This window comes from Leptonychotes weddellii, chromosome 8 (genome assembly GCF_054177405.1).
Source record: "Leptonychotes weddellii isolate Sample4059 chromosome 8, ASM5417740v2, whole genome shotgun sequence".
Taxonomy (NCBI): Eukaryota; Metazoa; Chordata; class Mammalia; order Carnivora; family Phocidae; genus Leptonychotes; species Leptonychotes weddellii.
Genome location: NC_138376.1, coordinates 55401014 through 55419015, shown reverse-complemented (window position 1 = coordinate 55419015; position 18002 = coordinate 55401014). Strand labels below are relative to the sequence as shown.

The 18002-nt window shown below is 36.9% G+C and overlaps 1 protein-coding gene across 3 annotated transcripts in view; it reads left to right on the top strand.

Moving 5' to 3' along the window:
• The window catches only part of COL12A1 (collagen type XII alpha 1 chain), a 114075-nt gene that overhangs the window by 10351 nt on the left and 85722 nt on the right, over positions 1 to 18002 (top strand). For all 3 annotated transcript variants that reach the window (XM_081828555.1, XM_081828554.1, XM_081828556.1), the window contains exons 5-12: positions 1769 to 2032; positions 2208 to 2372; positions 3240 to 3413; positions 5559 to 5849; positions 6051 to 6653; positions 7809 to 8081; positions 11738 to 12010; positions 13621 to 13893. In XM_081828555.1, coding sequence (XP_081684681.1) covers positions 1769 to 2032; positions 2208 to 2372; positions 3240 to 3413; positions 5559 to 5849; positions 6051 to 6653; positions 7809 to 8081; positions 11738 to 12010; positions 13621 to 13893 — 2316 coding nt within the window. The remainder of the gene's footprint in view (positions 1 to 1768; positions 2033 to 2207; positions 2373 to 3239; positions 3414 to 5558; positions 5850 to 6050; positions 6654 to 7808; positions 8082 to 11737; positions 12011 to 13620; positions 13894 to 18002) is intronic.

Sequence of the window (18002 nt, the reverse complement as noted above, 5' to 3'; positions counted from 1 at the left end):
CAAAGAATCATGGAGGCAAATTAGAAAAGAAAAAGGCACGAGAAACGCTGTTTACAGTGTTATTTATTTATTTATTTATATTATGTTCTTTATAATATACAAATGGGAGCCCAACCCCAAACAAAACAAGATACACGATGATCCTTGGTGCACTTGTAACCAAATAAAAGGGATTTTATTCAATCTAGGTTTGGCAATTTGTAGCCTCCTGCCTCCTTTGTCTTCTATTGCTTCGTCTGACTTACCAGGATGGACCCTTAAGGGGTTTCTTGGACTTCTAATTTGCCACCTTATAAAGGTTGGATTTATAACCCAGGAGGACAATAAAAGGATTTGAATACAAAGTCCCCTTTATCTGAAATTTTTCCCTACAAATGCCTGTTTATCATTCTTTCTGATGTCTAATAATCTGAAATGAACTTTGTAGTATGCAGTTATAATGCTAATATTTTCCCTGAACCATTGATACTTATTCTAAATCAAAGCATTATACCAAATACTGACTATTTAATAGACTTAAATGGGCCCATTAAATGGTGTGCAAAAATTATTTAGGCATGCAACTTGTGATTTAGCTTGCAAAATTTTCCAGGACCATTTCCTTCTCTTCGTAGCCAAGTATTTCTTTTATTATCTACCAACTGATTACAAAGATGAAAACATCTTCAGAAAATTCACTTAGTGTTGCCTTTCAATACACATTTTCATGAAAATCAGCTTGTTTTCCTTCTGACTGCGGAGAAAAAGAAAGATATGGTGTTCATTTATAAAAGCCAATCATTGCATTTAAAGATATAATATGCCTTTTTTACTTTTGAATGGAAATATTTTTCTACTCTTTGTTTTGTAAAAGTAGGTTTTAGATGTCAAATTTAAATACACTGATAATTAGGACAGTAAGATATTTTTGACTATCTGGCATCATATTTATACTTCTTTTTACATCTTTTTTTTTAAAGATTTTATTTATTTATTTGAGAGAGAGAGTGAGAGAGCATGAGCTGGGGGGGTTGGGGAGGGGCAGAAAGAGAGAGAGGGAGAAGCAGACTCCCTGCTGAGCAGGGAGCCCCAATGCAGAGCTCGATGCAGAGCTCGATCCTATGACGCTGGGATCATGACCTGAGCCGAAGGCAGACACTTAACTGACTGAGCAACCCAGGCCCCCTTATGCTTTTTTTTTTACTTCTGTTAGACTCTATTAACCCTCTAGACTAACCCACTGCAAACTTTAGACAATTATATTCTAAAATGCAGGAGAATTTTAAAAGATTTTCTCTTTTTTTCCACTTAAATATATCTGCTTGAAGAGGCCAGCAATTGTTTTGTATTTATTGCTAAATACCAAGGATTGAAGACACTGCTCATTTTATATATCTCCCAGATGTTTTGTGTAATTTGTACTCGGAGAGAAGAGGAAAAGGATGTTGTGTATAAAAATAGGTTGACAGCATGAATACTTTGGTCACATGCTCTTGGAGAGTAGGTCATGTATCTATTTCTCTCTTCTTGCACAATGTCTTATATAGTAATTTAGAGCCATGTAGTTCCATAAATGCATCTCAATGAAGGCACTGAAAATGCTTCTGTGTTTGTTAATAAAATATGATATTCTTTTGTGCATGTCAGTTGTGGGTGAAGAACAATGTGAATATGTTCTAATGAACAAAATGATTTAAGGATACAACAGTTTTTCAACGTTAGTTTGTATTCATTAAAGGTGGATAAAGTTAAGAATACATCAATTAAAAATATATCAAATGTATTTCAGAATGCTCTGTCAGTGCCTGGACTGATCTAGTGTTCCTCGTGGATGGCTCATGGAGTGTGGGAAGAAATAATTTTAAGTACATTTTAGATTTTATTGGTGCTCTTGTGTCTGCTTTTGACATCGGAGAAGAGAAGACAAGGGTTGGTGTTGTTCAGTACAGCTCTGACACCAGGACTGAATTTAACTTAAATCAGTACTACCAAAGGGATGACCTTCTTGCTGCAATTAAAACAATTCCATACAAAGGTGGCAACACAATGACGGGTATGTTTTACAAATTTTATTATTGTTGAAAATAAATGAAATACCTGTTTGGGGAAGAAATCAAACATTGCACAATTTTCATATCTTAAATAATCTTGAAATTAATCACATGGTTTTTTACTTTGGCAAAACTGTGTGGTAAGGAGTGAATGAACATGTTTCTTTTTCACTTCAGGGGATGCCATTGATTACTTAATTAAAAATACTTTCACGGAATCTGCTGGAGCAAGAGTTGGCTTTCCTAAAGTGGCAATTATTATTACGGATGGCAAATCGCAAGATGAAGTGGAAATTCCAGCAAGAGAGCTTCGAAATATAGGGGTTGAAGTTTTCTCTTTGGGTAGGCCACATTTGGTTAAGTATTTTCTCTTTAGACCTCCCTCAATACCTAATGCTTATGAAGAGGAAAGGTGGATTCCTTAAGGAAGGATGTTATTAGAAGTATTTAGTGCAGGGCGCCTGGGTGGCTCAGTTGGTTAAGCGACTGCCTTCGGCTCAGGTCATGGTCCCGGAGTCCTGGGATCGAGTCCCGCATCGGGCTCCTGGCTCAGCAGGGAGTCTGCTTCTCCCTCTGACTCTCTCCCCTCTCATACTGTTTCTCTCTCTCTCTCTCAAATAAATAAAAAAAAAAAGAAGAAGTATTTAGTGCATTTTACAGTGTAGTGTTAAACCATGTCATCTTTGAGTAAAATTCTGCTTATGTATTTCTCTCCTATAACTCCCTTAGCCTATGCATTGTGAGGTGGTATTCATATTTTTGCCAGCCCTCTCTACTTTTCAAAGAATGCTGGGCCAGTGATTCTAAGAAAGATCCTCCTTGTATTATCATTAAGTGCTTTTTAAAATGTGTTTCCTATATTATGTAATACTTGAAGAATTTGGAGGGTTCCAGCTCATTCAGGACTCTGGAAGAAAAAAGTATTATCTTTACAGATGGCAGGGACAAATGATGGCATGGTTAGGATGAGAGCCTGCTCTGTTTTATTAACCATTCATTTTCCTTTTTGGCTGGCCACTTTCTGTGAAATTATAAAATGCCTTTGTCATTTGAACAGTCGCACATTCGTTATGAAGCAAAGCAATTCTGGTTTATGACTAAATAAGGACTTACAAATGTCTTTACTTTTGAAGGACTGAGAAAGCAAAGAACTTCCCTAATTCAGCACATTTTTCTTTTCAATATATCCTGGTCCTTTTGTTTTTGAAGGCATTAAAGCTGCAGATGCAAAAGAACTCAAACAAATCGCCTCCACACCTTCATTAAACCATGTTTTCAACGTGGCCAACTTTGATGCAATTGTGGATATTCAGAATGAGATCATCTCCCAGGTGTGCTCCGGTGTTGATGAACAACTTGGTGAATTGGTTAGTGGAGAAGAAGGTGAGTGAATTGTTCAGTGTTCCCCTGTGTTAACCTTTTCCATTATTTGATAGCTTTTATAGATTTACAGGTAGTCTAAAAGTAGACACATTTACTCAAACACATCTTCGGTGATTCTCCAATTGTATACTCGATTATATGGTTTTTCAGTAACTCAACTTGTTGATATCATTTCCATTGTTCTCCCTCCCCCAGTAGAACATGAAGTAAAATCCTTAAAAATCTTTTTTGGAGAAGTTTGACTTGCTCTTTTTCTCTGAGACCATTTTGTGCATATTGAGTGTCCATAATTACGCTATCCAGGTACTTGCTTTAATGATCTTACACTCCGATGTAAACATTGACAGGCTGGGAAGACATGTGTTTTAGCATACAGCAACATCAACTAATGAGAACACTGTTTCTATTAAATGGTGAAACAAAAAGATTTTCTATCATCATTCTCTGCATGTTTTCAAAACTTTTAAGAATATTTCAAAGATCAGTTTGATCCTTCCACATCTGGAAAATCTTCCCATTTCTATCAGTTATTGCTTCTAAATACATGGGAGAAAGAAAAGACATTTCAGAAGACATTTCATCAACATCCTTTTGGGCATTAAAAAGTCACAGTTTCCATGATTGTTCTCCTCTTAGCCTGAGAATTGACAAGTGATTAAAGATAAGTTCTAAATAGCTACATCTTCAGTCATATAAACTCTTTAATCTCCAAACCCCAAGTATTTTGGCAATGTTCGCTGGCTCTGATTCTATTTCAGAACCCCTTCTCATTACTTCATGGGCTCCAAGCCTTTTTCTTTGTTTTACTGCCTAATGTCTGATTTTTTTGCTCTGTGTGATTACAAAATTGACCCCTTCATCCCACTTTCCCCTGATTAACCTCTCTTTACTTAGTCTTTTAAACATTCTAATGCTGACCTATTTTCCCTGGGGTGCATGTGTGAGGGGAGACCAAACGTCCGTCCTGCCACTGTTTGAAATCTGCTTGTATGAGGTGCGTGGCTGCATTGCAGGTGTTCATGCTGTTCCTCGGGGCCTCTCTTTCTTCCTGGCTTAGCCTGTGACTTGTTTTCCCTGTACTGTCTCTGCATCCCACAAAAGTTTTGGCCAAACATCCAGTTGGCACATCTGTTTCTCCCCCTTGCCCCACTACTTGTCATGTTTTAGGCATCGTTTTTATGCACTCTGTATGAATGCCTTTTCTAGGAGGCTGTGAGGAGACTTGTGCCTGTTTGATCATCCACTTCTTGCAGGATGAGATAAAAAAAAATTGAAGTATAAATTCTGGGAAGTTGGTTCCACTGATAAATGTATAAGTGTGAAAATTTGATCTGAAATATCTTAAAATACTTTATGTTATCTGTTAAGTACATGATTATGTTTCTATGTTGTGTAAGGATAGAAATGTTTTAGGGGATCGATATTTCCTTGCTAGTATACGTGTTATAAAACATTGAGTCCCTCTTGGTGGCATTATGAACATAGTTGAACATTTTTTCTTGGCTTAAAATAAGTGAGAATAAAATTGTCTAACATTATAAGAACTGTTGTTTAAGAGCTGCTGAACCCTTCATCTTTATGTATTATAAAGTGTCTTTTAAAGATTATATTTTAGTCTTTATAATATCATTAAAAGAGAAGAAGAATTGAGTAAGTCATTGATTTAACAAACATTTATCAAGTGCCTACTTTGGTACCTAAGAATAAAGACAATGAGTAAAATATCAAAACCAGAGTGGAAATCTTGGTCCCAGAGAATTAGGCTTCAGACATCTTATCATTAATTTCTTCCAATGACTTCCTTTTCCCCTAATTTTCTCAGCTCCCTGACTAAAAATCAGGCACCGAGTCTCTTTTGGTTTTGGATAGGTATAGGTGGAAGTGGAGAGTTGGGATTAGGCAACTCTTCTTGACTAATTCATGATTAATTTGGATAAGGAGAATTGAATGTCCAAACCTAAGGGTTGTATCTCACTGGTTTTTTTTTTTTAATAGTTTATTTATTTATTTAAGTAATCTAAACACCCAACGTGGGGCTTGAACTCATGACCCCGAGATCAAGAGTCATAGGCTCCTCCAATTGAGCCAGCCAGGCACCCCTACATTTCACTGTTTTTAATCACTGTTCTGCTTGTTACTTTGTAGTTATTGAACCTCCTTCAAATTTGGTTGCCATGGAAGTCTCATCAAAATACATTAAGCTAAGTTGGAGTCCATCTCCTAGCCCAGTGACTGGCTATAAAGTCCTTCTTACACCAATGACTGCTGGAAGCCGACAGCACGCTCTCAGTGTGGGGCCTCAGACCACCATGCTCAGTGTTCGTGACCTTTCAGCAGACACAGAATACCAGATCAGTGTTTCGGCGATGAAGGGACTGACATCCAGCGAACCCATTTCAATAATGGAGAAGACTCAGCCAATGAAAGTTCAAGTGGGTAAGTGAATAGGTCTATCATTGGGTTTGGTATATGTGATGGTCTGTTTGACAGTATGTCTTACTGGGTCAGGTTTAGTTTCAAAATATTTGCAATGGTTTTCTTTTAAATAAGTGTGCTTATTAAGAAAACCAGATATCTATATTTCATGATTAATTTATATTTGTTGAACTGTAATGGGCTTCTTTTTTCTTTTTACAGAATGCTCACGTGGTGTGGATATAAAAGCCGATATCGTGTTTTTGGTTGATGGTTCCTATAGCATCGGGATTGCAAACTTTGTTAAAGTTAGAGCTTTTCTGGAAGTTCTTGTAAAAAGTTTTGAGATTTCACCAAACAGGGTACAGATAAGTCTTGTCCAGTACAGCCGGGATCCTCATACTGAGTTCACTTTGAAAAAATTCACCAAAGTTGAAGATATAATTGAAGCAATAAACACCTTCCCCTACAGAGGAGGATCTACAAACACTGGGAAAGCAATGACTTACGTCAGAGAGAAAATATTTGTTCCTAGCAAGGGTTCAAGAGGCAACGTACCAAAGGTCATGATTCTTATCACTGATGGGAAATCTTCAGATGCTTTCAGAGATCCTGCTATAAAACTAAGGAATTCGGACGTGGAAATCTTTGCAGTTGGTGTGAAGGATGCTGTTCGCTCAGAATTAGAAGCTATTGCCTCTCCTCCTGCTGACACCCATGTGTTCACAGTGGAAGATTTTGATGCTTTTCAGAGAATATCTTTTGAACTCACACAGTCTATCTGCCTTAGAATTGAGCAAGAATTGGCAGCTATAAAGAAAAAAGGTTAGTAAGCTTTGTAGAGCCAAAATTATCCCTTCATGAACAAAGCATTTTTTGGTTCTAAAATTGTGGATAATATGCTTCTCCGATTCTTTCTACATACAGGAAAAAGCAACTTCCCTGTCTTATAGAAATCTATTGAGCTTAGTTTATTTAGCTGAGATATGACTTTCTCCTGGGTATGGATCATGTATTTATTGGTGAAAAAGCTATTTACCATGAGTCATGAGATGTTTTTGATCCTAGATCCTTAAGCTGAGCTGGGCACCAGCTTTATCACACCTATTTGTCATATTCAATTCAACAACCTGTAGTTGAGTGTCTACTATGTGCTAGATGGTGAGCCAAGTCCTTTGAATTAAAGGTGACGAGAACATAGTCCTAGAGCTTTGAATTCTTCTTATGCATTCCCTTCCCTGGACCAATTTTGGGCACCGTTCCTCACAGCTGGAATTCCTTATCCTCTTTTCTTCATTTGTTCAAATTCTATTTGTCAGCATTCAGTAAAAAGTCCCAACTCTTTCATTAAGTCTTCCTTAGCTGTTCTAGTGCTGTAACACTTACTACCACTTCCAGTCATCCGGGTTCATAGGTACTGCTCTGTTTTGTTAATAATGTGACACTCTCCTGTCTTTCCAATTTGATTGTACGTTCCTTGAGACCAGCAGTGAGCCTTAAACATTGGCTCTTCCTATGATTTAGTTTAATGAATATTCTTTGGTTAGGAAGAATTCCTTAATCATTACTTTGAAATATCTGTCTACCACCAAAAGTTAATATCTGATTGCCGAGGATTAATGGGAAAATATTGCTGGGTTCATTTTAGGTCTGTTACTGTTTGAATATTCCAGTTGTGGGCAGGACCATTCCATTACTGCTTTGTGTTTAGAAACCCCATTCAGTTAAATTTTAATTAAGCATTTAAACAGTGTAACTTAGTATTGTGAATGGTCAAGACAGATGATCAAGACCTCCTGGTAGGGCTGTAAATGAGAGGCCTTCTCTCAGAGGTCAGGTGTGGAATATTTACTCAGTACATTTGTCTCAATGACTATTCCCCCAATGAACATAAGCCATTTCAGAAACAGTCATCAGGTCCATTTTTGCTTTATAGATTTAAACATTTTAACTGTGTCCTTTTTTTTTTTTTTTAAATAGCTTATGTGCCTCCAAAGGATCTTAGTTTTTCTGAGACGACTTCTTACAGTTTCAAAACTAACTGGTCTCCTGCTGGAGAAAATGTTTTTTCATACCACATCACCTACAAGGAAGCTACTGGGGATGCTGAGGTCACAGTGGTGGAGCCAGCGTCAAGCACCAGCGTCATTCTCAACAACCTGAAGCCAGAGACGCTGTACTTAGTCAACGTGACTGCAGAGTATGAGGATGGCTTCAGTGTTCCCTTAACTGGAGAGGAGACCACTGTGGAAGGTGAGATGAGGTTTCTGACCCTATTTTCCAAAAACTAGCAATTTATTGTGGAACCAAGTTACAGTTTGAAATAACCGTCTCCTCTATAGAGATGGTGAATGCCTCTGTAAGATTCAGCATCTATAAAGTACAGCTCTTCATACATCTGTTTAAAAAGCGAAAAACTTTTATATAAAAAACCCCCTAGATTTATTTTGATGAATTTGAAGTTAAGAGGTATAGAGAACTGTTAATAACTATGGAATTGACTCTTGAAATACTGCTTAAGGCCAGATTTTTCTTTTTCTTTTTTTTTTTTTTAAAGATTTTTATTTATTTGTCAGAGAGAGAGAGCATAAGCAGGGGGAGCAGCAGAGGGAGAGGGAGAAGCAGGCTCCTCACTGAGCAAGGAGCCGCCCCATGTGGGACTCGATCCCAGGACCCTGGGATCATGACCTGAGCCGAAAGCAGACGCTTAACGACTGAGCCACCCAGGTGTCCCAAGGCCAGATTTTTCTGTCCTGTATTTCAGCATGTTACGTGCAAATACTTCTGAATTTTGTTTACTTTAACTATGGATGTGATGGCAAATATATTACCAAATGTTTTTTCTTTTTAAAAATTGTGGTAAAATACATATAACATAAAATTACCATTTTAACCATTTTAAGTATACATTTCAGTGGTATTTAGTTCATTCATATTATTATGCTACCATTATCACCATCCGTCTCCAGAACTTTTTTCATCTTGCAAAACTGAATCTCTGTACTAATTAAAAAATAACTCTTCATTTCCACCCCCCCCCGCCCCACTGACCCTGGCAATCACTATTCTATTTTCTGTTTCTATGAATTTGACTACTCTAGGTACTTCATAGGAGTGGAATTATACAGTATTCAACCTTTTTTTCTGACTTATTTCACTTAGCATAATGTCCTCAAGGTTCATCCACGTTATAGCATGCATCAGAATTTCCTTTCTTCTTACGGCTGAAAGATAGTCCATTATATGTTTATATCACATTTTGATTATCCACTCACCCACAGACAGATACTTAGGTTGCTGCCACTTTTCAGCTATTGTAAATAATGCAGCTGAGAACATGAGTGTACAAATTTTACCAAATGTTTTAAGGATTATTTGTTTAGATATATCCTCTTTACTGGATGGAATTGAGTACTTTCTGATACATTTCACTACATTGGACATTTAAAGGATACCAAGGAACCTGGTTACGAGAAGACTAAGACTAGGCAATTACTCTTTAAGATAAATATCGCAAATAGTAAAAGACATGTCAATTGTTCTCTATTTTTACTGGGGATAGGTGAAGAAGCTGAAACAGATGCATGAGGAAATTAAGATAGTTACAAAGAAGTATTTGCTAACAGGGAAAACATATATTGGCATATCTTGCTGATAAAAGCTAGAGAATCTTTTTTCTCTGAAAGATTTTTAAAATAAGATTCATCTTTCCTTTTTATGCATAGTTTAGGTATATTTCTACCTGAAGGCCAGCAAATAAAATAATGGCCTAAGCTGACTACTTTTCTTACGATTTTTGTATTGAATAACCTAGAAGTCCATACTTAGATATTTCTGATTTCCTTTTTTTTTTTTAAGATTTATTTATTTGAGAGAGAGAGAAAATGCGCACATGAGTGGAGGGTGGGGCAGAGGTAGAGAATCTTCAAGCAGACTCCCCGCTGAGCGAAGAGCCCAATGTGGGGCTTGATCTCAAGACCCATGAGATCATGACCTGAGCTGAAATCAAGAGTTGGACCCTTAACTGACTGAGCCATCCAGGCGCCCCAATATTTCTGATTTTCTAATGATTTCTCTGTAATGCCCGTATTGTTGCTTGAAGAGCCTGGCCCTTTTCCTTCAGCACTTTAGGATGGGGATGGAAATATGTCTCAAGAAGAAATTTAAGTCTAGAGGGTCTTTGAGTAGAGCCAACTGCATTCATATATGCTCTAGTTTTCGTTCATTGGGCTTCAACAAAAGCATTTGGTAATACATTTCCAATTCCATTGTCTGAGTGAAATCTGGAATTTAAACTTTCTTTAGTCAATAAGGAAGTTTCTGATTTCAGTACCTTTGTTAGGCCAATTATTGAGCTCCAGCTTATGTGTCAGGTACTATGATAATTGCTTTCCATGGATTATCTCATTTAACCACATCAATAATCCTATAAACAGTCATTTTTTTTTTTTTTTACTGTTGGGTAATCTAAGACTCAAAATTACACATTCAGCTTCAAAACTAGTAAAGTAGTTCCTCTTGATTCTCAGCTTCACTTTCTGTGGTTTCAGTTGCCCATGGTCAACCACAGTCCAGAAGCAGATGATTTTCCTTCTGACTATTGTTAGAAGGTCAATAGTCGCCTCATGCTGTGTCATGATGCCTGTGTCATTCACCTCACTTTATCCCATCACGTAGGCATTTTATCATCTCACGTCATCTCAAGAGGGCTGAGTACAGTAAGATATTTTGAGAGAGAGACCATATTCACATAATTTTTGTTACAGTATATTGTTATAGTTTTTCTATTTTATTATTAGGTATTGTTGTTAATCTCTTCCTGTGCCTAATTTATAAATTAAGCTTCATCATAGGTATGTATAAGAAAAACATAGTATATATAAGGTTCAGTACTATTGATGGTTTCAGGCAGCCTCTGGAGATCTTGGAATGTAACCCGTGCAGATAAGTGGGGGGTGGGGAACTATTCAAATTCATCAGTTTATCTGCCTCATTTGTTCTGGCTAATTTAGTCTTTTTCCTTGCCATGTAAAATGAGTCATGGGTGTAAGTCTGCCAGCTGCCATTGCTTTTCTTAAGGGATACACTTTCTTTCTCCCTGAAGTGATCTACTGCTGTGTTGGCTATTTAGATAAACTAATTATATGTGGGATAAATGCAGATGTATTGCACTGTGCTTTCACTCCAGCAGATTGAGAAGAACGTGTGGTCCAAATGGACAATTTACCCCTTAAATGAATAAGTAATTTAAACATGTTTGCCAACTACAGCCAAATGATGTTCTCCTTTAGGCTCAATGAAAATCCCATTTAAGATTGTGAGTCTATGTACCTTACCCCCATTGCAATTTGACCTCAAGATTTAGATCCAACTAGCATTCATTAAGTACAGTGTGTTTGGTCCAACACATGTATAATCTAATTATCCAAGTCAAATGACTATATAGATAAAAAAGTTAGCTGTGGAACTGACTGGACAAGACACTTCATTCAGTTGGATAAATATGGTAGAACTGGGTGTTTGGTATTATTTTCCTACTTTTCTGAGAAAATCTAGTTAGAAGGAAAGCCTTGGCTACCTGTTTCAAGAAATAAAGTATTTTTATTCTTGAATTTTATGTCAACATGAATTTACCATTTAACAGAGTATTTATGATTTTAAAAGTTTACTATTAGATACCTCTTTATTTGATTAAAAAAATTAACAGTACTTTGTTTCTTTCTGTGTATTGCAGAATATTAGTTGTTTCAGCATCTAGTTAATGTCTGGCTAAATGAAGGCTGTAACGAGAATGTTTGACAATAAACTGCTTTTGGATTTGTTTAGAAAAATGCTATAATTTGGTGATCAAAAGCTTAGTTTGCATTTTTTATGTAAAATAAACTTTTTTTTTTTTAAACCAATTTCAGTAAAAGGAGCACCTCGAAACCTAAAGGTGACAGATGAAACTACAGACAGCTTTAAAATCACCTGGACTCAAGCTCCAGGGAGAGTTTTAAGGTACCGAATTATATATAAACCAGTTGCTGGTGGAGAAAGCAAAGAAGTTACGACCCCTGCCAATCAGAGGAGGATAACACTCGAGAACCTGACTCCAGACACAAAATACGAAGTATCTGTAATTCCTGAATATTTCTCAGGACCTGGCTCTCCGTTGGCTGGAAATGCAGCCACTGAAGAAGGTAGAGGAAATATGCTGACTTTATGGTAAAAACCCAAATCTTAGACCTCAAGGGATCCTGTAGGCAGCTATCCAGACACTACAGCACATGAGACATTATCTCAATTATCTGAGTATCTTAGACTGTAGTCCTTTCAGACTTGGGTTACTCAAATTTTTCACTTACTTGTGACAGCGATTTTTTGTGTCAATAGAACTCAAATGCTATCATATGGCCTAAATATTCTTTTAAAAATAATATTATTAAATATTCTAATATAAATTGAAGGATGACTAGGGATTAAAAATCAAACTGCTATGCACCATTGAAACAAATTAGCTATTACTTCTTCAGGAAGATTTTAAAATATTAACCTGTTTTTATTTAAATGGGATGGTTAGACTCCCAGGATAGATTCTGATATTTGTTGCAAATTATTAATGTTTAATATTTATTTCATTGAGAAAAATTAAGGCATTTCTAATTTTCATTTTATTCCCTATCTTTAAAGTTAAAAATAATAACAACAACAACAACAACAAATTAGCAATAATGAACAGTTATTAAGGACTTATTTGTATCAGGTTCTGTGCAAAGAGCTTTTCATATATTATCTCATTTGATCCATGCACAGAGTCAATGGAATTGTTAATATTATTATCCCTTTTTATAAGGAAATCAAGGCTAAAGATACTAAATAGTAATTGAGTCATGCTGCTGATAAGCAGTGAATCTGAGGCAGACACTCATAAGGAATATCCATTCTCAGCTCAGTCTGCATCCCTACTTCCCTCCCTGGGGAACCTAGCTAAATAGCCTTTTCTGCCGAGACCCTTTCTCTTTCCATCTGCTTTCTTCCTCCTCTCTGCCCTTTGGGAAATCATTACCTTCCTTTTTCTCTTTCTAGTTGGGGATCTAGGGCCCTTTGTGCTGGGGACCATAAAAAAGACCCTGACTCTTCATCTTTCTGTTTTCTAGAGTAAAAGTGGCTAGCTGTTGTGTGCCCGGTGGAGAGTGTCACAGGGTTGAGACCCTTTGGGGATGACATGACCACTCTACCAGAAAAGTCATGAAATGCCAAACATCATAGTTGTAAAGGGATAGGCAGCCTTTGAGTTTTACCTAAGGCAAGGTCTCACTTGGGCTGTTTCCTCTCTTAAGTTTTTTTCTGGGGATAGCCTTTGATCATTTATCATTTTTATCACATCAGTGTATTTTCTGGCCATTACATTTAGAAGTTCATAGCCAATAAATCCTTTTTTTGAGGCTTTCTTGGGGGCGTTGATACCTACATTGTGATACTAATCAATGTATTTACAATTTGTAATGCTTTGTTCCACTTTCAGAGAAAAGACTGTAGTTTTTAATGTCAAAGATTCTAACCTGTGTAAACACAGAAGAGGAATTGGATGCATTTTACTTTGTTGCTACTAACACATAAGGCCCAGTTTAGAAGTGCTGAAGCTCTGTTTGCTTGTCAACAGTTAACAATTGCTGTGATAGCTCTCAGGATATAAATTTGATGCAGCGTGCGCACACACACACACACACACACACTTAAAGCAACGAAATGTTTTTCAAGTCATTTTATTAAATAATGAATTTCAATGTTGTTGTTTTTTTTAATGAAGTTAGAGGGAACCCAAGAGACTTAAGAGTTTCTGACCCTACAACATCAACTATGAAATTATCTTGGACTGGGGCACCAGGGAAAGTGAAACAGTATCTCATCACATACGTCCCAGCGGCAGGGGGTGAAACTCAAGAGGTCACTGTGAGAGGACATACGACCAGTACTGTGCTGAGAGGATTAAACGAAGGGACACAATACTCCTTGTCTGTGACGGCTTTGTATGCATCCGGGGCTGGAGATGCCCTTCATGGTGAAGGAACGACACTGGAAGGTAATCACTGTCATGTTTTATAGAAATCCCTGAGTTTATTTGGGATTGCATTTAGGAAGTTGCAATTGTTTGCAGAGAATCAAGTCTAGAAATGTGCTTTCCTTTCTCTTAAAAGGAATTTGTATTGAAAAGTAAGTAACTACAAAACTGCCTCTTATTCAGAGATGTAGAATGTAAGCAACTGTAAAAAATTAAATTTAATCAGGAAAAGGCATACTGGGGAGCTGAGTGCATAAGAAGGCCATAGAAATATGTTCTTAAAGCCATGGGCTGGGTAAGTGGAGAATAGGTAAGTGTGTGACATTTCATAGTGAGAAGCGACCTTGGGAAACATCTGTGGATGAAAAGGATTTGGGTTGCCCACAGTAACAAAGCTGCTTCCATCACTAGGAGCAGACAGGAACCCTTTCTGACTCTGAGTCTCTTCTCATTCACCATGCATAAAAGCATTTAGCTTGAGAAATATGAGGATTCAGGTTTCTGCTTTGTTTGTTTTCTAAACGACCTCTAAAGTTCAGTTCTGTGTTAGAAGGTTGAAGTCAATGCAGTATTTAGCAAGAACCACCAACAAGACTGGAGCTGTGTGCTTGGTTCTCCAGACTTAATTGTCAGAGGGCTTCATATTTCTTCGAATCTTTTGAAATATAATGGCAGCTTCCATTTAACTCATCGCAACTACAAAGTAAGTTGTGTAAGAGAGAGAAAATACAAATTTAGCCTAGCCACAGTAAGAACGTTGTGATGTTAAAAAGAAGTATCAGTGGATGGTTATGACAATGAGTCAGTACCATAGTCTGGGGCCTAAATGAGAAATCAGGCATTGATTTCTTCTTGTTATCATCATCTTTTATATGACCTATTTAATGTAAGTATAGGAAGAAAATGAATCTGAAGTATCTTTTGTGATGCGAAATCACAGTGACTTTAGGTAAAATATCTGTCAAATTTGGAGGATCCAGGAGTTTGGAGGTTTGTAGATGTTGTAGTTAACAGGGACAAGGCCCACAGTAGGCAGTTTTCATTAAAATTACAAGATTTAGTCAAGAATTAAAAACAAACAGCCGGGATGCCTGGGTGGCTCAGTCAGTTAAGCATCTGCCTTCAGCTCAGGTCATGATCCCAGGGTCCTGGGATTGAGTCCCACATCGGGCACCTTGCTCAGCAGGGAGCCTGCTTCTCCCTCTGCCGCTCCCCCTGCTTGCACACTCTCTCTCTGACAAATAAATAAATAAAATCTTTAAAAAAAAACCACAAATAGCCAAAAAATATTCTAATCAATTCTATCTCTAATATTAATCAAGAGTTTAATTCTAATAGTCCATGAAATTTATTTTTAAAAGAGGATTTAAATGAAAGATTAAATACCAGCATGTAAAATACTGATTACTACAAGAGTCCTGGTTTGACTACTTAGCCATGCGACCTTGAAATGGTTCCTTAACCCCTATGAGCCTCAGTATACCCATCTATAAAGAGGGATGATCATTGCTTCCCCTGCATCCCAGATTTACTGTGGAGATCAAATGGGGAGACTGTACGTGAAACTTTTTGGGAACTGTAAAATACTATATGTATATAAAATTCATCAGGAGGAAATGACATTCACTTTAGAATTGGTATCTAAAAATATGGCTTTTGTAAGTATTTCAGAGATATTGATTAGCTGCACTAAAGTTTTGAAAGTAAGAAGAGGTAGAAATAGAAATTGCCTTAATTACAGACACCTAATCCGAACAATAAAACATGTGATCCTTGTATCTGGAGCAACATCCAGAATTTCTGACAAGTTTGTTCTTCTGTTTTGACCTTTTGAGGTTCTCCTTTTCTTGTGCTTCCCAAAGGCTTTCAACATAGATTGTTTATAGGATGTTTTTTAAGGATAAACTTTTGAGCTTTTGTTTTTTCCAGAATAATTGTAGATTATTCATGTTTGTGAAAATTTCTCCCTTATAGGGAATATCTTGGAAATACTTTCATAGTTTTCCTTCTTCTTGTACCTTTTAACCTTCTGATATTCTTCTGCATTTTCTTACCTTAAAAAAATATATTCATACTTAGAATTTTCTTGGGGTTAAAAATTAGGCATTTTTACTGAGAATGATATATTAATCTTTAGAAAGCAAAATGCACATTTTAATTTAACAGCAAACACATCCTATCAGGCTTTGATTTTTCTGGGCCAGGTGAACAGATGAACTGTTTATAATTTTATAGCTTTGTACAAGTAGTATAGAAAATCTACCAAGTTGTATGCATGTGTGAGTATGTGCCCATGCGCGTGCGCGCGCACACACACACACACACACACACACGTATTTGATCAGAAATTACGTCTAAGGGGAATACATGTGTAGTAAAATAAATCTTAAAAATTACTGTTTTCCATTTCCTGAGAAGGAGGGAAGCAAGATGATTAACTATAGTTGATTGATAACTAAGTTGTAATAATACATTTTTTTCTATTTACACCAAAGCTCTTTACTACAGTGAAGGATTACATAAAATGCTGACAGCCTGATTTTATGAACATATTTATCCCATTGCATTATGTGTGGTAAACTTGACAAATATGTGAAAGCATAGTTGTGACTAAATTAAAATAGTAGAAGATTTTTGCCCCTGGTTATTCCATTTCATTTTATTGTATTAACTCAGCCAAATCCACATACCATATACAAGAATAGGATATGATGGTAAATGCAGGGAATGGAAAGCCCGAAACAGAGCCAGGCAACTGCTTTTGAGGGCCGCTGTTTTTCTAATCTGTTTTTCTCTTGGGAGAGAAGGTGGTAAGAGCAGACCTTGAAGGAATGTTTCTTCCATCCAGAGGCATGGCTCAGCCGGCAGGAGCCTTCTGTAGGTTGAAAATTTTATAGATCGCCTCAAGTGCATTCTATTCAAATCAAAAAATGTAAAAAAAAATATTTAGTGTGGTCTACAACCGTCCCTAACTTGAATCTGTTTCCTAGTTTGTTGAAATGTAGCCAATGATCAGAAAATGCCCCTGTCCCTGGAAGAGACATTTATAACATTGGCATCGGGGAAGTTCATGGTTTGCTCTAGTACTGTATGAAATAGAATTACACAGGCAGTGTTTATTACTATTTCAGATCCAAACTTTAGAGGAATCTGAGCACAAACTATTAGGTTTGATTTATGTTGTTCCCCCCCCCCCCGGTTGTTGTTGTTAAAATAGATTTAACGTAATTACTAAAAAGACTGTTGTACATGTAAGTGTCCTTCAGGTCGTGGTAGAACTTTCAGTTGTCACCGTTAGTGTGTAGAGAGAGGAAAACCTGCTCTTACAAACCTTGAAATGAATAATGCCCATTTTAATTCCGAGATTTACCACAAATGAATGAAAACTTCAGTTTGGGAATAATACGGTTCTTTTTGTTTTTGACTGTTGGTTTTTGGCTATGGAAAAGATGACTTTTCAAAATTTCCTTTGTTTCAGTTGCTATAGCAACCTGCCAATGTCCTAGACACAGACAGCTTCCTGTACATCAAACCAAGCTCACTCAGCTGACATTTTGTTACAATGAGGTTTTTAGCACATCATAGGAATTCCTCTGCATGATGTTGAGTAACATGGGGCCTCTCCAAGACGGACTAAATAAGGTCTCTGTTTCCCTAGATTTACTGCTATCTCATAATTTGAAAACTCATACATTCTGGGTATAGCAACGCTGAGGTTTCCAGGGAACTTTAGCACAGTTCCCAAAGAACACTTCGTATTTCATTTCCTGCGCATTAATGGCTCATCAGAGAAATATCTAGATCACATCGGAGACATAACAATTATGGAAGAAATCTCACATAGGCTTTGCGGTTGAAGGGTGATTTAATTGTTAAGAGGTTTTCAAGAACTATGTATTGCTTAATGTAGTTGTTAGCTTATCAATAGGGAACTTTGTACTTTGGGATGATGGCTCTAATTCACTGGGGTTGTAAATCAAGTGTGTTTCCACATAAACGTGGAAGCAGGTTTTCTGTATTCTGCTGTGGAAAGTTGGATGACTTTTGAGCTGAGCTCTAACGGAAAAGACAAATTGATTTAGAAGAGGATTTACATTACATTTTCAATTTAACTTCTATTTTTGAAAGTG